The sequence below is a fragment of the Lissotriton helveticus genome, chromosome 1_2 (genome assembly GCF_964261635.1).
Source record: "Lissotriton helveticus chromosome 1_2, aLisHel1.1, whole genome shotgun sequence".
In the NCBI taxonomy this organism is placed as follows: Eukaryota; Metazoa; Chordata; class Amphibia; order Caudata; family Salamandridae; genus Lissotriton; species Lissotriton helveticus.
Genome location: NC_136058.1, coordinates 456,973,552 through 457,001,330, shown reverse-complemented (window position 1 = coordinate 457,001,330; position 27,779 = coordinate 456,973,552). Strand labels below are relative to the sequence as shown.

At 46.7% G+C, this 27,779-nt stretch overlaps 1 protein-coding gene across 6 annotated transcripts in view; it reads right to left on the bottom strand.

The window, feature by feature from the left end:
- Nucleotides 1–509: 509 nt before the first annotated feature.
- LOC144807723 (uncharacterized) overlaps nucleotides 510–27,779 on the bottom strand; it is a 1,505,442-nt gene continuing 1,478,172 nt past the window's right edge. For all 6 annotated transcript variants that reach the window (XM_078673385.1, XM_078673387.1, XM_078673384.1 and 3 more), the window contains 2 exons: nucleotides 11,765–12,268; nucleotides 510–1,411 (listed from right to left, as the gene is read on the bottom strand). In XM_078673385.1, coding sequence (XP_078529511.1) covers nucleotides 918–1,411; nucleotides 11,765–12,268 — 998 coding nt within the window. In that variant the 3' untranslated portion in view covers nucleotides 510–917. The remainder of the gene's footprint in view (nucleotides 1,412–11,764; nucleotides 12,269–27,779) is intronic.

Below are 27,779 nucleotides of genomic sequence, written 5' to 3'. Positions count from 1 at the left end.
GTGGGATGAAGCGGGGTTGATGTTGGCGATGTGCTGTGGGATGAAGCAGGGTTGGTGTTGTCGATATTCTGTGGGATGAAACGGGGTTGGTGTTGGTGATGTGCTGTGGGATGAAGCAGGGTTGGTGTTGGCGATGTGCTGTGGGATGAAACAAGGTTGATATTGGCGTTGTTCTGTGGGATGAAGTGGGGTTGGTGTTGGTGATGTGCTGTGGGATGAAGCAGGGTTGGTGTTGTCGATGTGCTCTGGGATGAAGAGGGGTTGGTGTTGTCGAAGTGCTGTGGGATGAAGCAGGGTTGGTGTTGTCGATGTGCTGTGGGATGAAGCAGGGTTGGTGTTGTTCGATGTGCTGTGGGATGAAGCAGGGTTGGTGTTGTCGATGTGCTGTGGGATGAAGAGGGGTTGGTGTTGTCGGTGTGCTGTTGGATGAAGCAGGGTTGCTGTTGTCGATGTGCTGTGGGATGAAGCAGGGTTGGGGTTGTTCGATGTGCTGTGGGATGAAGCGGGGTTGGTGTTGTCGATGTGCTGTGGGATGAAGCAGGGTTGGTGTAGTGGATGTGCAGTGGGATGAAGCGGGTTTGGTGTTGTCAATGTGCTGTGGGATGAAGCAGGGTTGGTGTTGTCGATGTGCTGTGGGATGAAGTAGGGTTGGTGTTGTCGATGTGCTGGCAAGAGGTTCATGGGATCGCACTTTTCTGTGTAACAAGGAAGAGGTGGGTCTGGCAGGGAGTTGATGCTGTGCCTGATTTTATACCTTCTTTAGGCTCGAGGGCCCGGTCAGCTGGCAGCACATTCACAATTAAGGAGCGAAGCTTAGGAGATGTGAGAGTTTCACCCAAAGGTGTTGCAGAGCACAATGCAAAAAGGGCAGATTACAGGGATTGCCAGACACTGCAGTGCTTTAGGAACGCACTGATTTAGGACGCTGCAGCTTTCTTCAACCCACGGTTAGCCTCTTCCAGCTTTTGTATGACGGTTTGTAATTTACCAGAAATCAGGTATGAGTAATCTGAACTACCCTCAACCAGGGGGGGTAAAACCACTGCAATTTCATTCAAGATCCCAAGCAGACCATCAAGCAGTTCACTGAGCCCCGGGGACATGCTTTTCGGACTGGTCTTGGCAGCAACAGTGCTCAGCAAACTGGTGCATTTACTTAACAATACCAGGAAGCTGTTCCAAATTTTATGCAGGTCCCTTTCCCAGATTAGATCCTGTTGTAGGGCTTGAAATTGTGCCCTGTTAGCCGGAATGCTCTCTTCTATGAAATTGATATCTATCTCAGTGGATAGAATCTGAGCTTCAAATTCGTCCACAACAGTCTTGTATTTTCTTCTTAATATTCTAGCTTCTTTTAGTTCCTTTTCTGAATTTTTCTGAATGTCCTTTGCTTTATAGATTATGATATTACCTACCAGAATGGGAAAAAAGACTACATGTTTATCGGTACACTGTAACACTGACGTGTGTGAATACATATAAACTAAGATATTACTCAAACCATGCACTTATCAGAGGGCAAAGCATATCATTGCAATTGTTTAACATTTGGATATGAGGAAGCTTTTTAAAAGGATTTCATGTTTTGCACCTAGGATAACATGCTAGCTGATAATATTAGCTCTGGGTGGATCTTTGGGTAATTCTGAGTTACAACTTTTATGCAGAATTACTGATAAATGCCGCCGCACCGCTCTCTGAAATAATCTGCAGTTGTTGGTTTCTAAACTGGCAAGGCAGAAGGATCAGTCTCTCTATGTTAAAGGTCGAAGTTTAATCTGCTATCTTTTTTAAACATAGAGGGACTGCTCCCTCTTCCAGCCCTGGTTGGCCACTCTGCTCCGTCCGAACTCCACAGAATGTTACAGAATTGGAATGGAATTCTGTGGAATCAAACTCTGCCGATTCTGCCTGCTGCTTGTTATTATACGGAAAAAATGATAAAAATCCTTGAAAGCCTACCAAACACTGGTGTTGTCCCAGTCTAGTTTTCGCCGGCCTGCCATCACCAGACATGTTTCTGGACCCCTGGGAAGACAGCCAGAGCTCTCCAGATCCAGAGGCAATGGCTGCATTGAGCAGAGGCGGTCACACCTCCCCCCTGCAGGATCTGCCTCTGCGGAAGAGGGATCTTCAAAGGACCTGCCCCCTTTGAATCCCGACCCCAGCCCTCTGCTGTTAGTAGTAGATGCCGACCCCCAGGCTTGCTCCACTGTTGGTGGGAAAATTAGGTAAGGTAGGAGGTGGGTCCACCTTCACCCTGTTCAACCCCTCAAGTCAGGCAGGCAAGGTAGAACCTACTTTTCACTATCCGTCATTTTAAGAATGGGGATAGTAGTTTATTAGGAGTCAGGGTATGCCGACCCTCTGTTAGGCTGAGCATAAAGAGGGTGTAGGAACCCTACAGTTAGGCAGCCTATTTGCTACTACCTGGCATCCGGTAAAAACGCCCCTAAATTCAGTATTCAGGTGGCTCCCCGAGAACCTGACTTAAAATATGACTGCCCTATAAAAGACAATGGAAGAAGACCGCTGGAGGACCAGGAACTGAGCCCGACTGCAGAAGAAACCGGCGCAAATCCCTGCCAACTGCAAGCAGACTTGACAACAGGGAATTGCTCTTCTTCCTGAAGCCTGCAACGCCTCCAAGAAACCCCAGAGCCCATGCAGACTTTGTAAATTACCAAGATCCTCCTTTTGGGATAGGGCTCTTGACCCCGGCATCTGCCAGTGAAGCGACCCCGTGGTTGAGGACCAGCACACTCTGTGTTGACGCAACTCACCACTGGTAAGGAACCATTGCAGCTTCCCAGGCCTGTTGGTTTACCACTCCGGTGGAATTGACCCCTGTACACCTCCATCCCCTTGAGGGATCCTCTCAGCATGATGACCAATGCTGGAAACGGCCTCACTCCTGAGAGCCGTGCCCTCTTGACAATGACTTTGATGGCGTTCAGCAGCAACATTGGCATAACTGCCTGCTCCATGATGGTCTGCTTTGTATCACACCTGCGGCCCGTCGGTGAGGGTGAACTTTGAAACTCCTCGGTAGAGCTCTCCTTCCAGTGACCACTGGGGGGCTCATTTATTAGGCCCCTTGTGCCATCGGAACGTCACTTTTTGTGAAGTTCCATGCGCAGAAGCCTGCGTGATATTTATCAGGCAGCAGTAGGCCGCTTAATGCTGCCTGATAAATATCAGCCCTTTTAATGTAGTGTTCTGCAATGGGTGTTGCTGGAGGCGTTCCCATCAACATCCATGGCCTTTTGACACTGCCCCAGATTTATGAGAAATCGTGAATCTGAGTCAGTGCCAAAACCTTACGCCTCCCCGGGGGAGGCGTAAGGGAGGCGCAACGGGGAGATATATCTTTATTTCTCCTCGTTTTTCCTTTTTATACGTGTGCTGCAGTCTGCAGCATGTAGAAAGAGGAAAAGCCTCTTGCGATTATTTTTGTACTAAAATGTTTCTTTTCCTGTACAAAAATAATCATCCCCACAACACAGGCACCCTTGCACCATTGTGCAAAGGTGCCTGCGTTGGCGCAGTCAGCCCTTTGTGCACCGGCGCAGGGGAAAAGTGCAAAAACAACAATTGATGGACAGAATGCAGAACAATGTCATACATTCACCCCAGTACAGAGATCTGGACCTAAATTTTGCACTCCATACCACCCCAGGTCAGACATGGCCATATGCAAATCAGCCTTGACCCTGTGCCTCATGGGAACAGTCCATCCCGAACTGCCAAGCCATGTCTTTCCTGGACCGGAATCAAGCATCCAAGGACCGGTTTCTGGCTATCAGCCTTCCTCAGCCTGGATAGCTTGACTCCTGTGGTGTGGAGAGCATGGGACTCACGTCTGAGCATACCCATCCCACTCGGGGTGACAAATGCAAAAACAACAATTGATGGACAGAATGCAGAACAATGTCATACATTAACCCCAGTACAGAGATATGGGCCTAAATCCATCGTTTTTTTGCACTCCACACTACCCCAGGTCAGACATTGCCATATGCAAATCAGCCTTGACCCTGTGCCTCATGGGAATAGTCCAGCCTGAACTGCCAAGCCATGTCTTTCCTGGGCCGGAATCAAGCATCCAAGGACCGGTTTCTGGCTATCAGCCTTCATCAGCCTGGATAGCTTGACTCCAGTGGTGTGGAGAGCATGGGACTCACGTCTGAGCATACCCATCCCACTCAGGGTGACAAATGCAAAAACAACAATTGATGGACAGAATGCAGAACAATGTCATACATTCACCCCAGTACAGAGATCTGGGCCTAAATCCATCATTTTGTTGCACTCTACACCACCCCTGGTCAGACATGGCCATATGCAAATCAGCCTTGACCCTGTGCTTCATGGGAACAGTCCAGCCCGAACTGCCAAGCCATGTCTTTCCTGGACCGGAATCAAGCATCCAAGGACCGGTTTCTGGCTATCAGCCTTCATCAGCCTGGATAGCTTGACTCCAGTGCTGTGGAGAGCATGGGACTCACGTCTGAGCATACCCATCCCACTCGGGGTGACAAATGCAAAAACAACAATTGATGGAGAGAATGCAGAACAATGTCATACATTCACCCCAGTACAGAGATCTGGGCCTAAATCCATAGTTTTTTTGCACTCCACACCACCCCAGGTCAGACATGGCCATATGCAAATCAGCCTTGACCCTGTGCCTCATTGGAACAGTCCAGCCCGAACTGCCAAGACATGTCTTTCCTGGACCGGAATCAAGCATCCAAGGACCGGGTTCTGGCTATCAGCCTTCATCAGCCCGGATAGCTTGACTCCAGTGGTGTGGAGAGCAAAGGACTCATGTCTGAGCATACCCATCCCACTGGGGGTGACCAATGCAAAAACAACAATTGATGGACAGAATGCAGAACAATGTCATACATTCACCCCAGTACAGAGATCTGGGCCTAAATCCATCATTTTTTTGCACTCCATACCACCCCAGGTCAGACATGGCCATATGCAAATCAGCCTTGACTCTGTGCCTCATGGGAACAGTCCAGCCCGAACTGCCAAGCCATGTCTTTCCTGGACTGGAATCAAGCATCCAAGGACCGGTTTCTGGCTATCAGCCTTCATCAGCCTGGATAGCTTGACTCCAGTGGTGTGGAGAGCATGAGACTCACGTCTGAGCATACCCATCCCACTCGGGGTGACAAATGCAAAAACAACAATTGATGGACAGAATGCAGAACAATGTCATACATTCACCCCAGTACAGAGATCTGGGCCTAAATCCATCATTATTTTGCATCCACACCACCCCAGGTCAGACATGGCCATATGTAAATCAGCCTTGACCCTGTGCCTCATGGGAACAGTCCAGCCCGAACTGCCAAGCCATATCTTTCCTGGACCGGAATCAAGCATCCAAGGACCGGTTTCTGGCTATCAGCCTTCATCAGCCTGGATAGCTTGACTCCAGTGGTGTGGAGAGCATGGGACTCACGTCTGAGCATACCCATCCCACTCGGGGTGACAACTGCAAAAACAACAATTGATGGACAGAATGCAGAACAATGTCATACATTCACCCCAGTACAGAGATCTGGGACTAAATCCATAGTTTTTTTGCACTCCACACCACCCCAGGTCAGACATGGCCATATGTAAATCAGCCTTGACCCTGTGCCACATTGGAACAGTCCAGCCCGAACTGCCAAGCCATGTCTTTCCTGGACCGGAATCAAGCATCCAAGGACCAGTTTCTGGCTATCAGCCTTCATCAGCCCGGATAGCTTGACTCCAGTGGTGTGGAGAGCAAAGGACTCATGTCTGAGCATACCCATCCCACTCGGGGTGACCAATGCAAAAACAACAATTGATGGACAGAATGCAGAACAATGTCATACATTCACCCCAGTACAGAGATCTGGGCCTAAATCCATCGTTTTATTGCTCTCAACACCACCCCAGGTCAAACATGGCCATATGCAAATCAGCCTTGACCCTGTGCTTCATGGGAACAGTCCAGCCCGAACTGCCAAGCCATGTCTTTCCTGGACCGGAATCAAGCATCCAAGGACCGGTTTCTGGCTATCAGCCTTCATCAGCCTGGATAGCTTGACTCCAGTGGTGTGGAGAGCATGGGACTCACGTCTGAGCATACCCATCCCACTCGGGGTGACAAATGCAAAAACAAGAATTGATGGAGAGAATGCAGAACACTGTCATACATTCACCCCGTACAGAGATCTGGGCCTAAATCCATAGTTTTTTTGCACTCCACACCACCCCAGGTCAAACATGGCCATATGCAAATCAGCCTTGACCCTGTGCCTCATTGGAACAGTCCAGCCCGAACTGCCAAGACATGTCTTTCCTGGACCGGAATCAAGCATCCAAGGACCGGTTTCTGGCTATCAGCCTTCATCAGCCCGGATAGCTTGACTCCAGTGGTGTGGAGAGCAAAGGACTCATGTCTGAGCATACCCATCCCACTGGGGGTGACCAATGCAAAAACAACAATTGATGGACAGAATGCAGAACAATGTCATAAATTCACCCCAGTACAGAGATCTGGGCCTAAATCCATCATTTTTTTGCACTCCATACCACCCCAGGTCAGACATGGCCATATGCAAATCAGCCTTGACTCTGTGCCTCATGGGAACAGTCCAGCCCGAACTGCCAAGCCATGTCTTTCCTGGACTGGAATCAAGCATCCAAGGACCGGTTTCTGGCTATCAGCCTTCATCAGCCTGGATAGCTTGACTCCAGTGGTGTGGAGAGCATGAGACTCACGTCTGAGCATACCCATCCCACTCGGGGTGACAAATGCAAAAACAACAATTGATGGACAGAATGCAGAACAATGTCATACATTCACCCCAGTACAGAGATCTGGGCCTAAATCCATCATTATTTTGCATCCACAACACCCCAGGTCAGACATGGCCATATGCAAATCAGCCTTGACCCTGTGCCTCATGGGAACAGTCCAGCCCGAACTGCCAAGCCATATCTTTCCTGGACCGGAATCAAGCATCCAAGGACCGGTTTCTGGCTATCAGCCTTCATCAGCCTGGATAGCTTGACTCCAGTGGTGTGGAGAGCATGGGACTCACGTCTGAGCATACCCATCCCACTCGGGGTGACAACTGCAAAAACAACAATTGATGGACAGGATGCAGAACAATGTCATACATTCACCCCAGTACAGAGATCTGGGACTAAATCCATAGTTTTTTTGCACTCCACACCACCCCAGGTCAGACATGGCCATATGTAAATCAGCCTTGACCCTGTGCCACATTGGAACAGTCCAGCCCGAACTGCCAAGCCATGTCTTTCCTGGACCGGAATCAAGCATCCAAGGACCGGTTTCTGGCTATCAGCCTTCATCAGCCCGGATAGCTTGACTCCTGTGGTGTGGAGAGCATGGGACTCACGTCTGAGCATACCCATCCCACTCGGGGTGACAAATGCAAAAACAACAATTGATGGAGAGAATGCAGAACAATGTCATACATTCACCCCAGTACAGAGATCTGGGCCTAAATCCATAGTTTTTTTGCACTCCACACCACCCCAGGTCAGACATGGCCATATGCAAATCAACCTTGACCCTGTGCCTCATTGGAACAGTCCAGCCCGAACTGCCAAGACATGTCTTTCCTGGACCGGAATCAAGCATCCAAGGACCGGTTTCTGGCTATCAGCCTTCATCAGCCCGGATAACTTGACTCCAGTGGTGTGGAGAGCAAAGGACTCATGTCTGAGCATACCCATCCCACTGGGGGTGACCAATGCAAAAACAACAATTGATGGACAGAATGCAGAACAATGTCATAAATTCACCCCAGTACAGAGATCTGGGCCTAAATCCATCATTTTTTTGCACTCCATACCACCCCAGGTCAGACATGGCCATATGCAAATCAGCCTTGACTCTGTGCCTCATGGGAACAGTCCAGCCCGAACTGCCAAGCCATGTCTTTCCTGGACTGGAATCAAGCATCCAAGGACCGGTTTCTGGCTATCAGCCTTCATCAGCCTGGATAGCTTGACTCCAGTGGTGTGGAGAGCATGAGACTCACGTCTGAGCATACCCATCCCACTCGGGGTGACAAATGAAAAAACAACAATTGATGGACAGAATGCAGAACAATGTCATACATTCACCCCAGTACAGAGATCTGGGCCTAAATCCATCGTTATTTTGCATTCACACCACCCCAGGTCAGACATGGCCATATGCAAATCAGCCTTGACCCTGTGCCTCATGGGAACAGTCCAGCCCGAACTGCCAAGCCATATCTTTCCTGGACCGGAATCAAGCATCCAAGGACCGGTTTCTGGCTATCAGCCTTCATCAGCCTGGATAGCTTGACTCCAGTGGTGTGGAGAGCATGGGACTCACGTCTGAGCATACCCATCCCACTCGGGGTGACAACTGCAAAAACAACAATTGATGGACAGGATGCAGAACAATGTCATACATTCACCCCAGTACAGAGATCTGGGACTAAATCCATAGATTTTTTGCACTCCACACCACCCCAGGTCAGACATGGCCATATGTAAATCAGCCTTGACCCTGTGCCACATTGGAACAGTCCAGCCCGAACTGCCAAGCCATGTCTTTCCTGGACCGGAATCAAGCATCCAAGGACCGGTTTCTGGCTATCAGCCTTCATCAGCCCGGATAGCTTGACTCCAGTGGTGTGGAGAGCAAAGGACTCATGTCTGAGCATACCCATCCCACTCGGGGTGACCAATGCAAAAAAACAAATTGATGGACAGAATGCAGAACAATGTCATACATTCACCCCAGTACAGAGATCTGGGCCTAAATCCATCGTTTTATTGCTCTCAACACCACCCCAGGTCAGACATGGCCATATGCAAATCAGCCTTGACCCTGTGCTTCATGGGAACAGTCCAGCCCGAACTGCCAAGCCATGTCTTTCCTGGACCGGAATCAAGCATCCAAGGACCGGTTTCTGGCTATCAGCCTTCATCAGCCTGGATAGCTTGACTCCAGTGGTGTGGAGAGCATGGGACTCACGTCTGAGCATACCCATCCCACTCGGGGTGACAAATGCAAAAACAACAATTGATGGAGAGAATGCAGAACAATGTCATACATTCACCCCAGTACAGAGATCTGGGCCTAAATCCATAGTTTTTTGCACTCCACACCACCCCAGGTCAGACATGGCCATATGCAAATCAGCCTTGACCCTGTGCCTCATTGGAACAGTCCAGCCCGAACTGCCAAGACATGTCTTTCCTGGACCGGAATCAAGCATCCAAGGACCGGTTTCTGGCTATCAGCCTTCATCAGCCCGGATAGCTTGACTCCAGTGGTGTGGAGAGCAAAGGACTCATGTCTGAGCATACCCATCCCACTCGGGGTGACCAATGCAAAAACAACAATTGATGGACAGAATGCAGAACAATGTCATACATTCACCCCAGTACAGAGATCTGGGCCTAAATCCATCGTTTTATTGCACTCAACACCACCCCAGGTCAGACATGGCCATATGCAAATCAGCCTTGACCCTGTGCCTCATGGGAACAGTCCAGCCCGACCTGCCAAGCCATGTCTTTCCTGGACCGGAATCAAGCATCCAAGGACCGGTTTCTGGCTATCAGCCTTCATCAGCCTGGATAGCTTGACTCTAGTGGTGTGGAGAGCATGGGACTCACGTCTGAGCATACCCATCCACTCGGGGTGACAAATGCAAAAACAACAATTGATGGACAGAATGCAGAACAATGTCATACATTCACCCCAGTACAGAGATCTGGGCCTAAATCCATCGTTTTTTTGCACTCCACACCACCCCAGGTCAGACATGCCCATATGCAAATCAGCCTTGACCCTGTGCCTCATTGGAACAGTCCAGCCCGAACTGCCAAGCCATGTCTTTCCTGGACCGGAATCAAGCATCCAAGGACCGGTTTCTGGCTATCAGCCTTCATCAGCCCGGATAGCTTGACTCCTGTGGTGTGGAGAGCAAAGGACTCATGTCTGAGCATACCCATCCCACTCGGGGTGACAAATGCAAAAACAACAACAATTGATGGACAGAATGCAGAACAATGTCATACATTCACCCCAGTACAGAGATCTGGGCCTAAATCCATCGTTTTTTTTGCACTCCACACCACCCCAGGTCAGACATGGCCATATGCAAATCAGCCTTGACCCTGTGCCTCATGGGAACAGTCCAGCCCGAACTGCTAAGCCATGTCTTTCCTGGACCGGAATGAGCTGTATATTATAGATAGGGTCCATTCCTGCTCTTTTCTTTTGCAGTAGTGAAGCGCAACAGGAAGACCTGTGGCAAAACCTCGTGAATGAGGCCCTAGGCATCTAAACAGGCAGTCCTCTGCCAAGCAAATATGGCGCAATGAACTGCATTGGGTAAAATGAATAGAGCAGACATGCTTCATACTTACAAAGATATAGATCATTCATGCTCTCTTCTTGAGCTGGTACACGGTGTGCAGCTTAGCGCCAATGCAGACACCCATGAAGCATACTCTGAAGGTGCCTGCTTTACAGGCAGGATTGATTTGGTGCAGAAAGGGTAACCTTCTTGCACAAAAACTATCCTTACAGGTATTGTCCTCTTTCTATGTTGGCTGCATAATGCAGCACAACTGAAAAGAGTAAATAAAGATATTTCTCCTTGTCACACCTCACTTAGGAAAATGTAATATTCTGATGCAATCCAAGTAAATATTGGATAGTGTAAAAAATCACGGCTGGATCCATGGAAGGTCTTCTCAATTCAGAGTAATGAACGGAAGTGATTTAGGCTAAACCACGCAGAGCCACTCAAGGTAAATCCCATTTAAATGCTTGTGTTATCTTCTATCGCCTAGGACCTTTAGGTCATTCTGTAGTTATGCCTAGAGAGTTGGTATTTGTCCACTCTGTGTGTGTGTGTGTGTGTGTATGTATGTGTTTGTGAGTTGCCTTTCCAGCTGAGCCTCTTTAAGTGTATGCATGAGTGTGAGCATGCTGAGGTGTTGTGAATATGTCTTCCTGAGTGATGTACCTGTCTATGTGAATGTGTGTGTGTTAGAAACCAGGGCCAGATGTGCCCAGATTTCGCATTAGTTTGTGTTGCTTTTCAAATACACAAACCCGGATTAAAATCCAGGAGGACATTTAAAAACTAACGCAAATGACAAGTTGTGTTGACATATGACCAAAAGAAATGCATCAAATGTGTTCAATGCTTGGTGCATGGGCATTCCTGTACATCCCCCATGGATTCTGAAGCAAATGTATATCTTTCAAGACTTCTATGCAAGGGTTCACACCTCCCTGAGGCTGGCATAATGAGAACACTTTGTTTATGTTTCCTTCTTTATTCCTCTCTGCACGTGGGCTGCATTCCGCAGCACTCATGAATAGAGGAAGTTGCATTAAAACATAGTTTTTGTGCAGGAGGGAAATCCTTTCTGCACACAACTATCCTACCCACAGCTCACCAACCCTTGTCCTAGGGTGCACGGGTACCTGCCTTGATTCATGGTTGCAGAGAGTGTGCCAGCACATGGAGAGGGCATTACTGCGCCAATCCTTTGTAGCTGTGGCACATTTCAGCTCTCGCCAGTTGACGCAACATATTTTGCTGCCCTGCGCTGCACAAAATCTTTGAAATTTTGGCCCTATATGTTTGTCTGGGTTTTGTCTGAGACTAAGTGATATGAATGTGGGTGTCTTGTTTCTTTATGACATTCAATATGAGCCAAGAGAAATATATACCTACTATTGGTCCAGCAAAAGGAATAAACAGCAGGTTAATGCCCCTCTTCCTTTCGGCCTTAGCATCGTACCATGTTTTCGTCGCTTTGTCTATAGCATCAGTTGCATTCTTGAGATCTTTCTTTGCTGCTTTTAGTTGGCTGGCAAGGGGCTCCTGGTCTTGCTTTCCAGAGAGTAGCTCTGCAAGAACTAGTTTCCTATCTTGCATCGCCGTCTCTTCAGTGTTCAGACGGTTTGCCCTGTCTAAGTGCTCTTGAATGTTTACGCTCAATGATAACATTTGTGCCGTGGTGGCCTCCTCCGCCTTGGACAGACTTTTGTGGGTCGACTCCAGGAGTGGGCGAACATTTGTAATGACTTGCGCCAGGTTGGGGTTGTTCCGCAAGGTTTCAGCAACAGACGTCAAGGAACCTAAGGCGCCCACAAAGGGCGGCAGAACAGCCTCCTTTAAACTACTTTGTGTAACAGGAATGGCTCCAAAAATGTGGCCTGGAAACACTGTTCCTTAAAGGGGAGAAGAGAAGAAAAAAGGTTAGAAAGGTATTCAGGAGGAGGGAGTTGTGTTTTTCAATATTTTCAGATCGGGAGGATGTCAGAATACAAAAGGTGCTGCTCTATAGCTCTATGGCTCGACAATATTTTACAACTAACAAGGCTAAGACTTTATGGGCTTGAAAGCACTCCTGGAAATGCTGGGGATCCATATGGATCTTGGGACGGGCAGCTGTGCAGTCAATCAATCATGGGTTTGTAAAGTGCAGCTACTCATGCACTTCGCACTACGTGAGCTACGCATAGCACTACGCGAACTACGTAGTACCCTGTTCGCACTGTGCAAGATGCCGTTTTCAATGATTGCACAGTGCGGACAAGCATCCGGCACTGTGCAATCATTGAGAAGGGCATCTTGGACAGTGCGAGCTGTAGTTTTCTGCCACATGAGTAGATTTTTACTCGAGCGGCAGCTTTCTCAACGTGGACTGGTAGTTGCTCGCAATGAGAAACCTGACCAACCCGCATTGAGAATCTCGCCGGGAGGTTTATTTTCAGCGATCGCGATCGGCAACTTGATGTTGCTGATCGTGAACGAGGAAAAAATCTCGCAGGGATGTCATTTTGCTTGCTCGCGGTCGCCAACTGGACGTTGAGGAACTCGAGCAAGCAAAAAATGACCGCTGCAAATTGGCTATTGTGGATACTATTAGTTTGAATATTGTTTGGCTTGGTGATTTTAATGTTTATATCTGCCCTCAGTCTATGTCAAAAGTTTGTGGGTTTCAAAACGATGAAGATAATGACTACTTACACTTCCCACATACTTCCTATGGCAATACCCTAAATGCAGTTTTAGCAGAATGTGATTTAGACATTTTGCAGAGTGCAAAGGATGGGAGCGGGCAGGAGATCCCAACCTTTACAGGAAGGTCAGCACATAGTATTATTGATCATGTAATTGTTTCTGCCAATATTGTGAAACTATAATCAACCCCGAGGATTGTCGATTTGTCGATGAGTGACCACAAATGTATCATGATGAGACTGCATATATAGGGGAACAAGACTGTTGAATTATGTACGGTCATTAACCCCTTCCACGCTAATGACAAAGCCAGCTCGTCATGGGCGTTACCTGCGCTGCGCTCATGATGAGCTGGCTTTGTCATGTAAAGTGGGATTTATGAATCTTCAGCGCACAGCAGGAAAACCCCTAGCACTGTAGTGGTTAATAATATTACTCTGTGCCGCCCAAGGGGTACTAGAATTAAATGGAAGGGCACTAATTCTTGTAAAATAACAAAAAATATTGTACAGGCCTGTGGTAACGAAATTGAAGGTAGCCTATTGGTTGAGACTGAACCAATTAAGATCCTGACCAATTTCTTTACAATTAATGAATCTATTTCTAAATTATTTACCGTGCCGCCAACTAGGACACAACCACAGGCCAGGGGTTGGTTCAACCATTCATGTACAGTTCTTTGAATTGGCTGTAAAAAGCACTTTCGACTAAACCAAGGGATAATGCATTAGTTCATGATCTATTTTTTTTAAAAATCTTTTTATTAAGAGTTTTTGCTTTTACATACAGGACACGGCACATTACTTCAAACAAGAGAAATAACAAAGAGAAAAAAAAAAGAAAAGAAAAAAGAAGGAAAAAGGGAAAAAACCCATGAAAAAAAAGTAAGTATAACAATCCAGGCTCTGAAGACATAAATCATATCAAAGGGTTAGCAGACAATCTACATATATCATTACTAACAAAACACTTTCCATTATATTACAATTCAATTCAATTCAAAAATACTTTATTCGGATTGCAAAAAATCCATAAAAGCCACACATTTACATAAAAATACATGTTTAAAATAATTAAACAATTTCCACAAATAGTTAAAAACCACAGATGTTTTCCAAGCATTAATGTAAACGATCAGTATAGTTCAGCTACTAAGGTGCAATTCGGTTTACTAAAGTGCAAGGCAGGGGGGACTTTAAAGCACATAAGCATTTCATGGAGGTTCCATTGATTTTCGTGCAGAGAAGATGACTTTCAAAAAAGAACTTACACGAAAAATCAGTTCATCATTTTCTAATTTTAAAAGCATAGAATAAGATTGAATCAGGCAAACTGGTCTTTGTTTTTTGAAATATGGGACTAAAAACCACTTGATGTATCTTATAAAAAATTTACAATGAAAAAAGAAATGTAAGTCATTTTGTCTGCTATGACCATCGCAAGGGCAGGGGCATAACTCAGTTCCAGAATTCATCGTGCTGTGGCCCATTGGAAAGCAAAGTGAGTATTTTATAGTTCCAGCTCTTAAGCGATATAATAACAATCTTTCCCAGTTGGTCATAGGGAGTCTTAGATATAAAGGAATTTGTTGTGGAGATAGGTCGTTGTTTATGTTATTCACATATGATTTGACAGTTTGTTTTTGCAGTTCTATCTCCAACCTCTTTTCCCTGAGAAGGGCATAAAGTTCAATTTGTATATCCTTTTTATCTGTACTCTTGATCTTGGAGGGGTCGTTAAAAAGATGGATTTTGCCAATTTTGTCTAGGCTTTCCTTTATCGCCCGGAGCCACGGGATACTCATGCCTTTGTCACATGCTAGACAATCAGACACAATTTCCTGTGTTAAAATAGCACGATCATTGGTCCAAATCGCCAGCCAAAATAATGTAGGTCGCGTGGCAATAAAATCAGTTATATAAGGCAAATTGAGTTCAGCGTGGCAAATATACCCGGATGAAGAGATTGGGGCTCCAAGAAGTTTTCTACATAACCGATTTTCTTCTGTCTGCAGGCTGGATGGTTTCACTGTCCCCCAAATCTCAGCACCATAGGTTGCTACCGGGACACATTGCAGTCTGTATATTTTCACAATTGCCTTGATTGTTTCTGACCTCTTTGGCCGTGGCAGGGAAAGAATTGAGTTTATGGCCTTTGAGAACTTGCCTGTGGCGTGGGCGAGATGCCTAAGCATGAGCGCAAAATCCGCTCCGATCGCGGATTTTGCGGATTTTCGGCAAATCCGCGATCCGCGAACTCTCGCGGATTTGCCGAAAATCCGCAATCCGCGAGCGGAGCGGATTTTGCGGTCAAAAGTTCAAGCGCGCGCGCCTAATTAACGATGGCGCCGGCAAGCTGCCAGCGCCCATCCTGCAATAGTTACTTAATTAGCTTCAACAGGAAGCTCTAACAGATAAGATACAGCAGGGGCTCGAGCGCCTGCTTTATTTTAGCAGTTGGAGCTTCCTGTTGAAGCTAATTAAGTAACTTTTGCAGGATGGCGCTGGCAGCTTGCCGGCGCCATCGTAAATTACTTCAACAGTGGTGTCTTGAATAAATATGAAGGGCAGGGTTCATTCGGGCACGACGGTCCTGGCACAATTAAATAATTAATCTGCTGCTCTGATCGGTCTCTGACCTTTTATACACACAAGAGGCATGCTCGCATGGACGCCCCGTCCGTTTGGCCCCGCCCACACACTCGAGGTGTGCACCGTCTTCCCGCCATTTACCCACTATGATGGACATTTCACTCAAGGGACCCCTGCGCACTTCGGCGCGATTGCATAGTGACACACACTTGGTCGCTGGAACTAGTTGAAGCGCAAATGCAGTGACTCATTCAGCAGCCCAAAAAAAAACGTGAGCGTTGGGAGGCTGGGCATCTTTGACTTTTACGAGCACAACCCCCGTGCTGTTCCTGTGACCAGGGGCTTCTGTCTCTTAATCTGCTGCTCTGATCGGTCTCTGACCTTTTAGACACACAAGAGGCATGTGCGCTCGCGTGGAAGCCCCGTCCGTTTGGCCCCGCCCACACGCCCGAGGAAGCCCCGCCCCCAAATCCGCAAATCCGCCGAATCCGCGGATTTTGCGGATCCACGATCCGTGAATCCGCTGAATCCGCGAATCGTGGATCCGCAAAATCCGCCCATGCTTAGAGATGCCCACTCCACAGGCCGTTCGCAGCAAAGACCATGCCTAAGTAGGGGAATGATTTGGTAGAGTGCAGCTTCTCTTGACCAATCGAGATGGAGTTGAGTTGTTTGGCACCTGGCCCGCAGGTCATAATATACGATTTTTTAAAATTCACTTTCAGGTCCAAGTTCCCCATAAAATATGCAAAGTTCTTGACCAGGGCACATAAGGCATTTGATGTTAAGCCCATGATCACCGCATCGTCGGCATACAGAAGTGCGGGTAGCAATTTCCCTTGGATTTTCGGGACATCAGTTGTCATCTTTTTCAGGGAATCAGTCAATCCGTTTATATAAATGATGAACAACAGGGGTGCTAAAACGCACCCCTGTCGGACACCTCTTTCTACCTTGATTGCCCCTGAAATCTCACCCTCCATGCCAATTCGTACCTGGGCTTTAGTGTCCGCGTGTAGATAGGCTAGAAAATATACCAAAGATTCGTCAAGGCCATAGGAGAGGAGTGTCGCCCACAATTTTGACCTATTCACTAGGTCGAAGGCGGACGACAAGTCCATAAAAGCTAGGTAAATAGGTGAAACCCTAGCTATGGTGTATTTGCCTATTATAAGATTAAGATTCAGGCATTGTTCTGTTGTCCCAACCTTACTTCTGAAGCCCATTTGACATCTGTCCAGCACCCCTGTTTTTTCGGCCCAATCATTCACTCTATTATACAGCACCCGGCCCAGGATTTTCAAGGTGTTGTCCAAAAGTGAGATGGGCCTATAGTTTGCAGGGTCAGATCTTTCACCTTTCTTGTAGATGGGCACTATTATGCTGGTGGACCAGGTGTCAGGGATGGCGCCCATCGGCAAACAATTGAAAACATTAACCAGAATGGGCCCCCAAAATTCTGGTTTGTGTTTGATTAAATCAATTGGGAAGCCATCCGGCCCCGGTGCTTTGTTCCCAAGGCTTTGATTGATGGCTAGAACGACCTCCCCCAGGGTTATATCTAATGGGCTCAGTTTGCCGTGGCTGTAATCTTCTGTAGGGTCGGTAGGATTAGCGTATATTTTGGAGAAATGTTGCTCCCAATGCTGGCTAGAAATAGTACAGCTAGTTACTGACAGCTGCTTCCCCATGTCCCACATCTTCCTTACAGCAGGCCAAAAGGTTGCGCTGTTTCCAACAGCAGCAGAGACTGTTAGTTCATTCCAGTGGTCCTCTACCATAGTGGCCTTCCTTGTCCCTATGGCTATTTTATAAGCCAACCTAGCGGACCGTACATCTACTTGACTCCTCGGTTTGGAATTTAAAGCCCTACGAAGAGCCTTATTTGCCGCTGAACAGCAACTATCGAACCACCTAGGCTCGTCACTGTTTTTTCTGTTAGGGACTGTCAAAAGAGTCTTAATAACATTACAAAGATTTGCAAAGTCTTTGACTATCCTTTGGTGGTTCCCATCAGTAAGTGAGCATGAGTCGACTATTGATTGGTGGCTACTTGTGATTGTGTTCATGATGCATCCGCAGTCCACCCCTTTCCACTTTAGCCTTAGGTTATCAGTTGATGGCACAATATCCCTAGCTCCCAAGGTGCGAGGCGGTGCTTGAGTCGGGCCCAATCTTAAACTAATTTCCAATGCGTTATGGTTTCCGAAAGCTGTTTCTACAACTCCTGCCTGGGTAACTTTATCTAATGGTTCTGCAGACGTAAAAATATAATCTACCGTGCTGGAGAAATCTCTGCCTCTGAAAGTTGGAATATATACAGTTTCACTATTTTTGCAGGTGTCCATTATATTCAGTAGGGTGTGAGTGTTTATAAAATTTTGTAGTTCGTTCCCACGTTTGATTGCCCTATCTGATTGGATTGCGCCTGCTTTGGTTTTCGCCAATTTGGCATTAAAGTCTCCAGCTAGGATAATCCTATTGTTCGCACAGTTATTAGCTGATTCGGTTATTCTTGTAATATTCTCAAATAGCTCTATGTAATTCCTGTTAGGGGTCGAGTGAAAATCGTTATTATAGAAGTTAATAAAATATAACGATGACCTACAAGTAAACTCGATTATTTGAATGTTTGGGCTCTTAGTTGGTATTAATTTGGTAGCCCCCCCTAGAGTTATCCTGAATCCAATCAGCAGGCCTCCCATGGGGCGTCCAAAAACTGGCTTCTGTGCACTAATGCTGTGGCATTCAAAACCCTCTATAACTGTTTCAGAAGTAGCCCATGTCTCTTGTAACATTATTAGGTCTCTGTTGGATATAAATTTTAACCATTCCTGGTCCGATACCCGCTGTTGGAGTCCAGCTACGTTCCAGCTGATGATCTTTAGTATGCTGTTAGAATTTTTATGGGGGTAGAGATCTGGGGGGTTAGATGTTACAGGCCTTATAATATTACCAACTACCTGATCTTCACTTGTTACTGACAGCCCCAAACAATTTTGGACCAGTTGTATACTTAGGCTCTCCTTTTCATGCGCCTCTATGTGTTTAGAAAGCTCAGTTGGGCAACCCTGTTTTGTTCCCTCTAGTTCAATGTTCAGTTGCCGGGGTGTTGGTGAAAGTCAGTCAACCATCTCTAGGGTGCTGAATCTATTGAAGACTGGTATTCCCCAGAAGGCATCTCTACTTATTGTGTTTCTTGGGGGATATCTATGGTTATCTCGCCCCCGCTCACCCCAGTTGTTTCCCCACATCTTTTTGCCCCACCTGACACCAGTCTCCATCAGAGGCATGGTCGTACTGGTTGAACCTATCAGAATTCCTAGATGGATAGAAAAATGAAAGATGCCTTGTCTCTATACCTCCACTGTACCCCTCACTTCTCCATGAGCAGATATGTTCTACCGTGCGTGGGTCATCAAAGTTGATAATCACACAGTCGCCATGTGTTTTCTTTGTCTCATGGCCCACCCACGGTACTCTTCTAACTGTTAGAATGTTGCTCCTACAGTATGGGGGTAGGGGTCTATTATTGTTTAGCCAGTAACTGACTTTATTTAATAGAGACCAGGTAGGTTCTTCAGTACTATCTGATAACTCGGGAACTCCCGTCATCACCACTACATATGGACTTGATCCAGGGGGCAAATTAGCAGGAAATCTTCCTTGATTTCCTTTATTACTGTCCTTATGGTTGTTAATAATACCCCCCTTTGGTTGTGTCGGGTTAGATTGTTTCCCCTGCGTGTTTGTATTTATAGTGGGTGGGTTCGGTTTTTTCGTGACTCCCTTTAAGGGTGAGGTTAACTTGGGTGTTTTACTAGAGTCTGTAATGGGTTTTTTCGCGGGTTGTCCCAAAGGTTGTTGAATATGCGGTTTAGTCACCACTGAGGTTGGTATTCCTTTTGGGGATGGGGTTTTGACTAGGGCACTTAGTTCATTTAGTTGTTTTTCTGTATTCCCTAGTCTCTTTTCTATGGTAGCAAGATGGACGCTTATACTTTCCCCAACCTTCGTTATAAGTTGGTTTGTTGAGGGACAATCTTTACATGATGACTCCATGATGGGCAAGTCTCCTTTATGACCCAACCCTGTATTAGATTTTTTGTTAACTTTTTTAGAGTTATTAAATAGGCTTTTCCCCTGCTTTCTCTGGGGTAGAGGGTTTTCCTTGGATGTAGATGTATTTAAACCTTGGGGCTGTTTCTGTTTCTGTATAGCTCCCTCCCTTAAACCTCGCAATACTTTAGAAGTAGGGGTTGAGTCCGCAAGTATATGTGCAGTGACCAATTCTCGGGGAGGGGATAAATTAGTAGCCATCAAATCAGGATCTATAATCAGGATCGAGTCAGTGGCAAGAGCATGTGTGGTGTCTGTTATCGGGATGGATAGTAATTGGAGCTCCACAGTAGGTGTTGTGTGCAGGCTCTCAGGGAAGCTCATTGCTGGAATAGAGTTTGTGACGAGATCTAATTGTGTGTTAAAGTTATCAGTGACATCTAAGTTGGGGGATTTCTCCAAACTCCGTAGTGAGTCTGAGAGTAATTGTGTCACTGATAAATCCACAGTTTTGGGCAGGGTGTGGATCTCTGCACTAACACTAACGACAGGGACACCAACGGCAGGGTTGTTCCTAATCGGTGTGTTAGCTGAGGCGAGAAGGCCCAATGAAGAGCGTCTGGCTTCAGCCAGTTCCAGGGAAACTCTGCGTTCCAATAAAGATATTCCATGGTCGATGGCTTCGTTGGCCCTGAGGATAAAGTTATCGATTGGGCCAGTAACCTTCCCTACTCCTGCAGCAGTTTTGCTGCGACTGCCACTTGTGGACATAACTGTATGTTGACAATTAATGGCCTAATGGGGGTTGATCGAAAATATAAAGGGCTTACTCTCAGAGTATCTGATTGCGTAGAAATCAATAGGGTGGCCCGTCCCGTCCTCCGTCGTCCTCGGACGGCCTCAGACGGCCCGCCCTTTGCCCGGGCTTCGCCCGGCGCTCCCGCCTGCTCCCGCGGCACGGGTGAGGCTCGTTGGTTTTATGCGCCTGCAGCGCGCTCTCGGGTCCCGCCTCCTCTTCCTGGACACAGGGCAGCTGGGAAGGGTAGTTCACTCACCCTCTCGGTCCGTTTGATGACCGGCGCGGTACACCCACAGGGGCTCCGCCTCCAGCGGCAACACTGCGACGCTCTCGTGGACCTTTGGCAAACCGCAATCAGGAAAGCACTTTTACACTACTGGTAAGTCCCCCGCTCTGCCAGTGGGGCTCGTGGGTTTTATGCGCCTGCAGCGCGCTCTCGGGTCCCGCCTCCTCTTCCTGGACACAGGGCAGCTGGGAAGGGTAGTTCACTCACCCTCTCGGTCCGTTTGATGACCGGCGCGGTACACCCACAGGGGCTCCGCCTCCAGCGGCAACACTGCGACGCTCTCGTGGACCTTTGGCAAACAGCAATCAGGAAAGCACTTTTACACTACTGGTAAGTCATTATATTACATATATTCTCTTATGTACGATTAAACCATAATCAGTTGTCTAATATTTATCTCTCTCCCAATGTTTCAGGGGTGTGGTACCTTATAGATCACCATGGGTCACGAGATTTTACTCATAATCAGTTTTCAATCCGTTCGTTCGGTTCCCCCCTCTTTCCATCGTGTAATGGGGTCCCACATTAGCTTACCCAGTTTCCTTCCCCTTTTCCCCTTTCTTGCATAGATCTCTCTCTCCATATTATACATTGTTATTAATTTGGCCAACCAGTGATGGAAAGTGGGAGGAATAGGGTCTATCCATGCAGACGCTATACATAATCTCATAACTGATACTGCTACAAATAAAAATTCCCCCCCGCTTTGTAATTGCTCATCCTCCTCATTCACTCCTAATAAGATTATTGCGGGGGTTAACACAATTTCAGTTCCTAAAATGTTATTTATAAAACCTTCAATATCTTTTTTGAGTGAATATAGATGAGGGCATGTTGCAAATACATGCATCAGATCAGCTTCCGAACTTCCACACCTATAACACTTAATACCCATAGTGCCTCCCCATTGAGCTATTTTTGCAGGGGTGTAATATAGATGATATAGCGTTTTATAGTGTTGCGCCTGTAGTGGTGCCGAGCATAACAATGAGTATCCCTTTTCTAAAGAAATACCGAAGATTGATTGAGGGCAAGATGGCCACCGACAGTCCGTAGGAGGTAGCAGCCCATTAGCCACTCTCCCTATGCTGGTGTACTGGTGTACTGATCTTGTCCACATCTAAACCTTTGAAGCCCTATGCGAAGAGAATCAAGAGAGTATGCGGTAATTAACCAGGCATAGAAGAGATGCTGGAGGATTTCTACATCCTGGCGACTACTGCTGAGTGGTTGGCTGCGCGAGCAGGTGCCCAGTCCAGGAAAAAGCAGAGCGACGTCTGGCAGTCAGCAGTACTAATATTTAAAGAGACGATTACTCACCTCCTTGAGAGTTGGGAAGCTGTCAAGCGGGTCATGGCCCCAAAAGTGCAGAGGGCAGTAAAGGAGACCTCGGGGAGAGAGGAAGAATCTGGACTGTTAAGCGATTCCGATATCCCTGCGGCGAACCTAAGAGCTAAGGCTCGACAAAGAGCACAGGCTCGGAAGGAGGCTGTCAAGAAACGAGAGGAAGAGCGCTTTTTAGCGACTGAAAGAAGGAGACAAGATCGGGAGGTGGAGCGAAGGAGAAAGGAGTTATCTGGAAGGGGACTCTCCGTGGATCCCGGCGCTGACCCCCAAAGAGAGGTGATTCTGCGGCAGCCAACGATCTGTGAGTCTTTTCTGCCTCGAGTGGGGCAAGCGCTGACAACTGCACCGGTGACAGCAATGGAGGCAGAGACTACCGCTGAAACCGCCGCTGAGATTGCCGCAGCAGGGGCAGCGGTAACAGAACTCACTGAAGGCTCGGCATCGATGAGGACCATAGAGCACTCGACATCTGTGCACAATGAGACCACCATGGAGGTAGGAGCGGTGGCAATAGAGGCTACAGAGCGTCCGGCATTAATGGAGGGGGAGACCTCTATGGGAGCCGTTCGACCTGGAGACGGAGCAGTGCAAGTTACAGAGCACATGACTGGAGCTCCTTTTGTAGGAGGGACCTGAGAAGATGACGAGAATGACGTGGTCGACGTGTCACAGGAGCCACAGGAATTACAGCCGGCGTTGGAGGCTGATGTACAGTCGAGTGCACAGACGCGCAGTGGAGTGGAGCATTTGGTTGAAGAATCACTTCAGACCGAGATTCAGGCCAAGAATCTAATCGAGGATCAGATGCCGCATAGAAAAACAAGCAACCTGGACACAATGACGATTAAGCCCGGTATCGAGCAGCAAGGTGAGCTACAAGGGGAAGGGCCGGTAGCAACAGTAGAATACATTGATCATTTAAATAACCAGGCGATCCCTGCAGAAGGGAGGGTGAAGGTGAATGTAGCCCCCATGCAGGAGGTCTTATCTGGTGAAATAGACGATATGCCTCTACCCTCGTTACCCTCGGTATCCGAGCAGAATGATCAGCAAGTAGACATACTTAAGAAGCAAAAGGGAGTCAATTGCACATCAGTACACGCAAGCAGTGGCGCTATTCCAAAGGAAATCACTAAGAAGCCTGTCAGACCGGCTAGGTTTAATAATGTTTTATTACGGGACTCTAGGAGGTCGAACTGCGAGAAAAACACAAACATCTTTAGACAACCATCTGTCACAGGTTCACCTAGCGATGAATGTTTTTTTACAGGCAATGATGATGATAAGGAGGAGGAAGATGATGAAACGGACATAAGCACCACCTCACCTACAGAGTCAGATCATCCCTTATCGAGTGGCTCTGAAGAATCAGATATCGACTCTTCAGAATTAGAGATGGAACATAATACTGCCTTAAAAAGAAACCCGAAAACTAAAAATTATAAGCCAAGAGGGAGACCTCGCATGAGAATCAGTAGGGCAGGGAGTACGCTACAAAGAGGGGTAGCTAAGAGATTGGATTGGGATAAGACAGTCACCTCGCAGGTACACCAGGATGAAATAACTAGTGGTGGCCACCAGGCGGCGCAGGAACAGGAACAGATTCAGGACCAATCCCAAGGTCCTCCAGACACGTATACAGACAGATTCAATCTCCTACTCTCTACCTTGAAGCAAATACAGGGGGAAGCTCGACTGGAGAGCCAAAGAGCTAAGCGCGCTAATAAGAAAATTCAGGGATCTCTCCGCAAAGTCCATGAAATGTATGCTGAAGTCACTGGCAGATTGACGGAGGTTGAACAGAGGACTGGCAAGATGGAAGATGAAGTGGTAAAGCTGCAAGAATTTAGGCAGGGGCAGGAGAAAACAGAGTCTGATATACTCTGGAAACTCGAAGATTTCGAAAACAGGCAAAGACGCAACAATATAAGATTGCTTGGAGTGGAGGAAGGGAAAGAGGGAGGAGATGTAAGAGCCTTTGTGGTGGAGTTGCTGAAAGGTGCTTTTCCAGAGATGGATAATTGGGACTGGGACAAGGAGGTGCAGCGAGCACATCGGTTTCCTCTTATACAGAAAAAGAGCAATGTGGGCTCCAGAGCAAGAACTATTCTTGTATATGTGGGAAACTACTTATTAAGAGAGGAAATAATCATGAAGGCAAAACCAATGAAGAAACGAACTTTCAAGGACATAACTTTTTTTGCACGTCCGGATTTTTGCCATACAACAGTGGAGAGAAGATGGCGCATGAGGCAACTTATAATACCATTTCAGAATGTAGGGTGTGAAGTGTATTTGATGTTTCCCTCTCGCCTTAAAGTAGGATGTAATGGCCAGTTCAGAGTATTTTTCTCTGAAATAGTAGCACAGGAATATCTGACCTTCCTTCGGGAAGAGAGGGCACAAAGGGAAGGGAAGACGCAAAACGATCGGGTCGTAGCCATAAGACAAACAGCACACATGACACAGAAATAAAAAGAAAGGGTGAGGTCAGTACACCTTGAACTTAAGGGTTTAAGAAAAAGGATCATGGGAGGGTGGCTGAGGGAAGTCCCCTAGGGGGGGTTCGGCTGTCACATATAGGTCAGGATTGACCTATTTGCCAGTAAGGGAGGGGGGGAAGGGGAGGGCGGGGGGAAACTAGGGGGGGTGCAGGACACGGCACGACACGTAAGAGGGAGATGCATCTTAGAGGGAGTAGTAGGAGAAAAGGAAGAATGGGTAAGGAGACAAAGGGTTGAAGAAGAAAGATGATAAATGTTGATGTAAGAGACTTTATAAGATACTGGAAGCCAAATGTGGTTAGGGTGTATATGAGATCAGTTGGTGGAGGGGGTGTTTCATAAATTTAGTTATGGGTATTAGGTGTGTAACATGGAATATATGTGGGCTAAAAGATGCTCAAAAGAGATCAAAAATATCAGTAGCCTTAAAGCAAATGAATGTGGACTTTGTTTTCATCCAAGAAACACATGTTATGGATACACAAGCATATTTCCTTAGTCAGCTAGGATTTCACCTATTAGTAAACTCTAGTCAAGGGGTAAAAAAAAGAGGGGTAGCAATCTTAGCCAGGAATAAAAATACCTTGACTAGGAAGAAAGCACAGGATCAATGGGGAAGATGGGCCATGATTGAATGTTTGATAGATGGGGAGTGGACAATGCTTGTAACTGTCTACGGCTCAACGGAGGATGATCTGGAGATTTTTCAATTTTTAGATGTGGAATTAGCTACCTGGGCACCTAAAATTATTCTGGCAGGGGATCATAATATAAACGGGGCAGATGGATTAGGACTGGGCTCCTTTGGAAAATACCAAGGCCGGAAGAGGAGATTAAACCAAGCATTACAGAGTTTAGTTCTAAATAATGCTCTTTCAGATGTATGGGGGAAAAAGAGATTGGATAACAAAGGCTTTACATACTACTCAGCCCCACATCGAACCTGTGCAAGATTGGATTATTTCTTTGTCTCAAGCACTAATATATCAAATTCAAAGATTGACAGGCTACCACGGATCCTTAGCGACCATAATCCTTTAGTGCTCACAATAGTAACGAAAATAAATGTTAGACAATATACAAACTGGACCTTTGAAAGAGGGCTGCTAAAAGAGGATAACTATATAGAACACATGAATAAATGGATTAGTGATTTTTTTTGCGTTAACAGGGGCAGCGCTGGAATAGGGGTGGTTTGGGACGCCTTTAAGGCAGGGGTCCGGGGGGAAACGATGAGTTTTAATTCTTATAAGCGGAAGCAGGAACAGCTGAGGAATCTTGAGTTACTGGAAAAGGTGCTCAAGGCTGAGGAGGATCTAGAAAAATGCGTTTTGATTGGGACACGACTGGATAATGCCTTGATAGAAGTTTTGAAAGCAAAAGGCGAAGCAGAGAGTGATATTGCCAGCAAGGCAGCTAAAATATATACAACTAAAAGGGAGAAGTGTTACGAATTCAGTGAGTCAGTAGGGAGAACTCTGGCTACCCGGACAAGGCAGCAAGAAGCGTCAGGAACAGTGAGAGAGATTAGGGATACATCAGGTAGGGGGCACACAAACTCGGATGAAATTAGGGAAGTATTTAGGACTTTTTATGAGAAGTTATATGACGATGAATCAGCGGGCGGAGACACTCGGAGAGTTAAAGAGGACATTCAGGAGTACCTCCAGGAGATCCCGGTGGACATATTAGAGGAGGAGGACGCAGAGGGTCTAGAGGGGATTCTGCAGGCAGAAGAAATTAAGGAGGCGGTATGGAAACTCCCCTCAGGGAAAGCAGCGGGCCCTGACCAAATACCTATTGAGTTTTATAAGGTGTTTTGGGTTATTCTTGAGGAAGAAATAATAAAGATAATGCAGCAGGCACAGTTGGGTGAGCTCATCCCCAAATCATGGGGGGGCGCAGAGATGGTAGTAATACTGAAAAAAGGAAAGACTCCGGAGGAACCAGGTTCTTATAGGCCCATCACCTTAATGAACTCAGACGCTAAAGTATTTTTCAAAGCATTAGCATTAAGACTTGCCAGAGTGATTGACAAAATGGTCAGCAGCGCCCAACATGGTTTTATACCGGGAAGGGGGACTACCCACCACACACGCAAAGTAATAACCTTGTTTGATGTCACAGCAGTCACAGGAGACCCGATGGCAGTAATATTACTTGATGCAGAAAAGGCATTTGATCGGGTCTCCTGGGACTATCTCTGGCATGCATTAGAAAGAACAGGTGTTAAACAGGGATTCCTCAAAGCGATTCAGGCATTATATTTAAATCCAGTAGCGACTCTCCGTGTGAATGCTGGGAATACGGGACATTTTCGAATAAAAAGAGGTACAAGACAGGGGTGCCCCTGCTCACCGCTTCTATTTGCTATATATATGGACCCACTTATTCGCAGAATAGAGGCGTGTGAGTTGATTACACCCCTAATAACACTCATTGGGCACTGTAAAATTCTAGCCTATGCGGACGATGTGGCCGTAATCACTCCAACCCCTACTGAATCTATAGAGCATGTAGAAATTGAGGCGTTGAAATTTGGAAAGATATCGGGTTATAAATTAAACACGTCTAAAACGCAGATAATTAAAAACTCTTATACTATTTGTACAGATAACCGAGTGACGCAGGCAGGAATATATTTAGGGGTAACAATTTCGACAGATCTGGATTCCCTGGTAGAGAAGAATATCTTTCCTCTAATCAAGAAAGTACAGAAAGACCTGGATAGGTGGGACAACTTGCACTTGTCAATTGTGGGGCGGACGAATATAATAAAAATGCTGGTTCTCCCAAAAATTTTATATTTATTTAGAGCAATACCTTTTTTATTCGACGTCAAATTATTTAAAAAACTAGAGCATATAATTAATAGATTTATCTGGGCAAAGGGGAAAACTAGAAGGGCCCTCAGGTTCATGACACTCCCAAGAGAGAGGGGAGGATGGGGAGTACCAGGTCTAAAGCTTTATTATTGGGCAGCAGCTCTTCAAAATATGGTAGGCATACTGGGGGGGGCAGAGTTAGAAGGCTGGAGTGAGTTTGGGACGCTGGCAATCTATGGCCTAGCCTTGGGAACAGAAGTGGAGAATGTGCTGTTGAAGTATACAGAGGCTAGTTACTATAAAA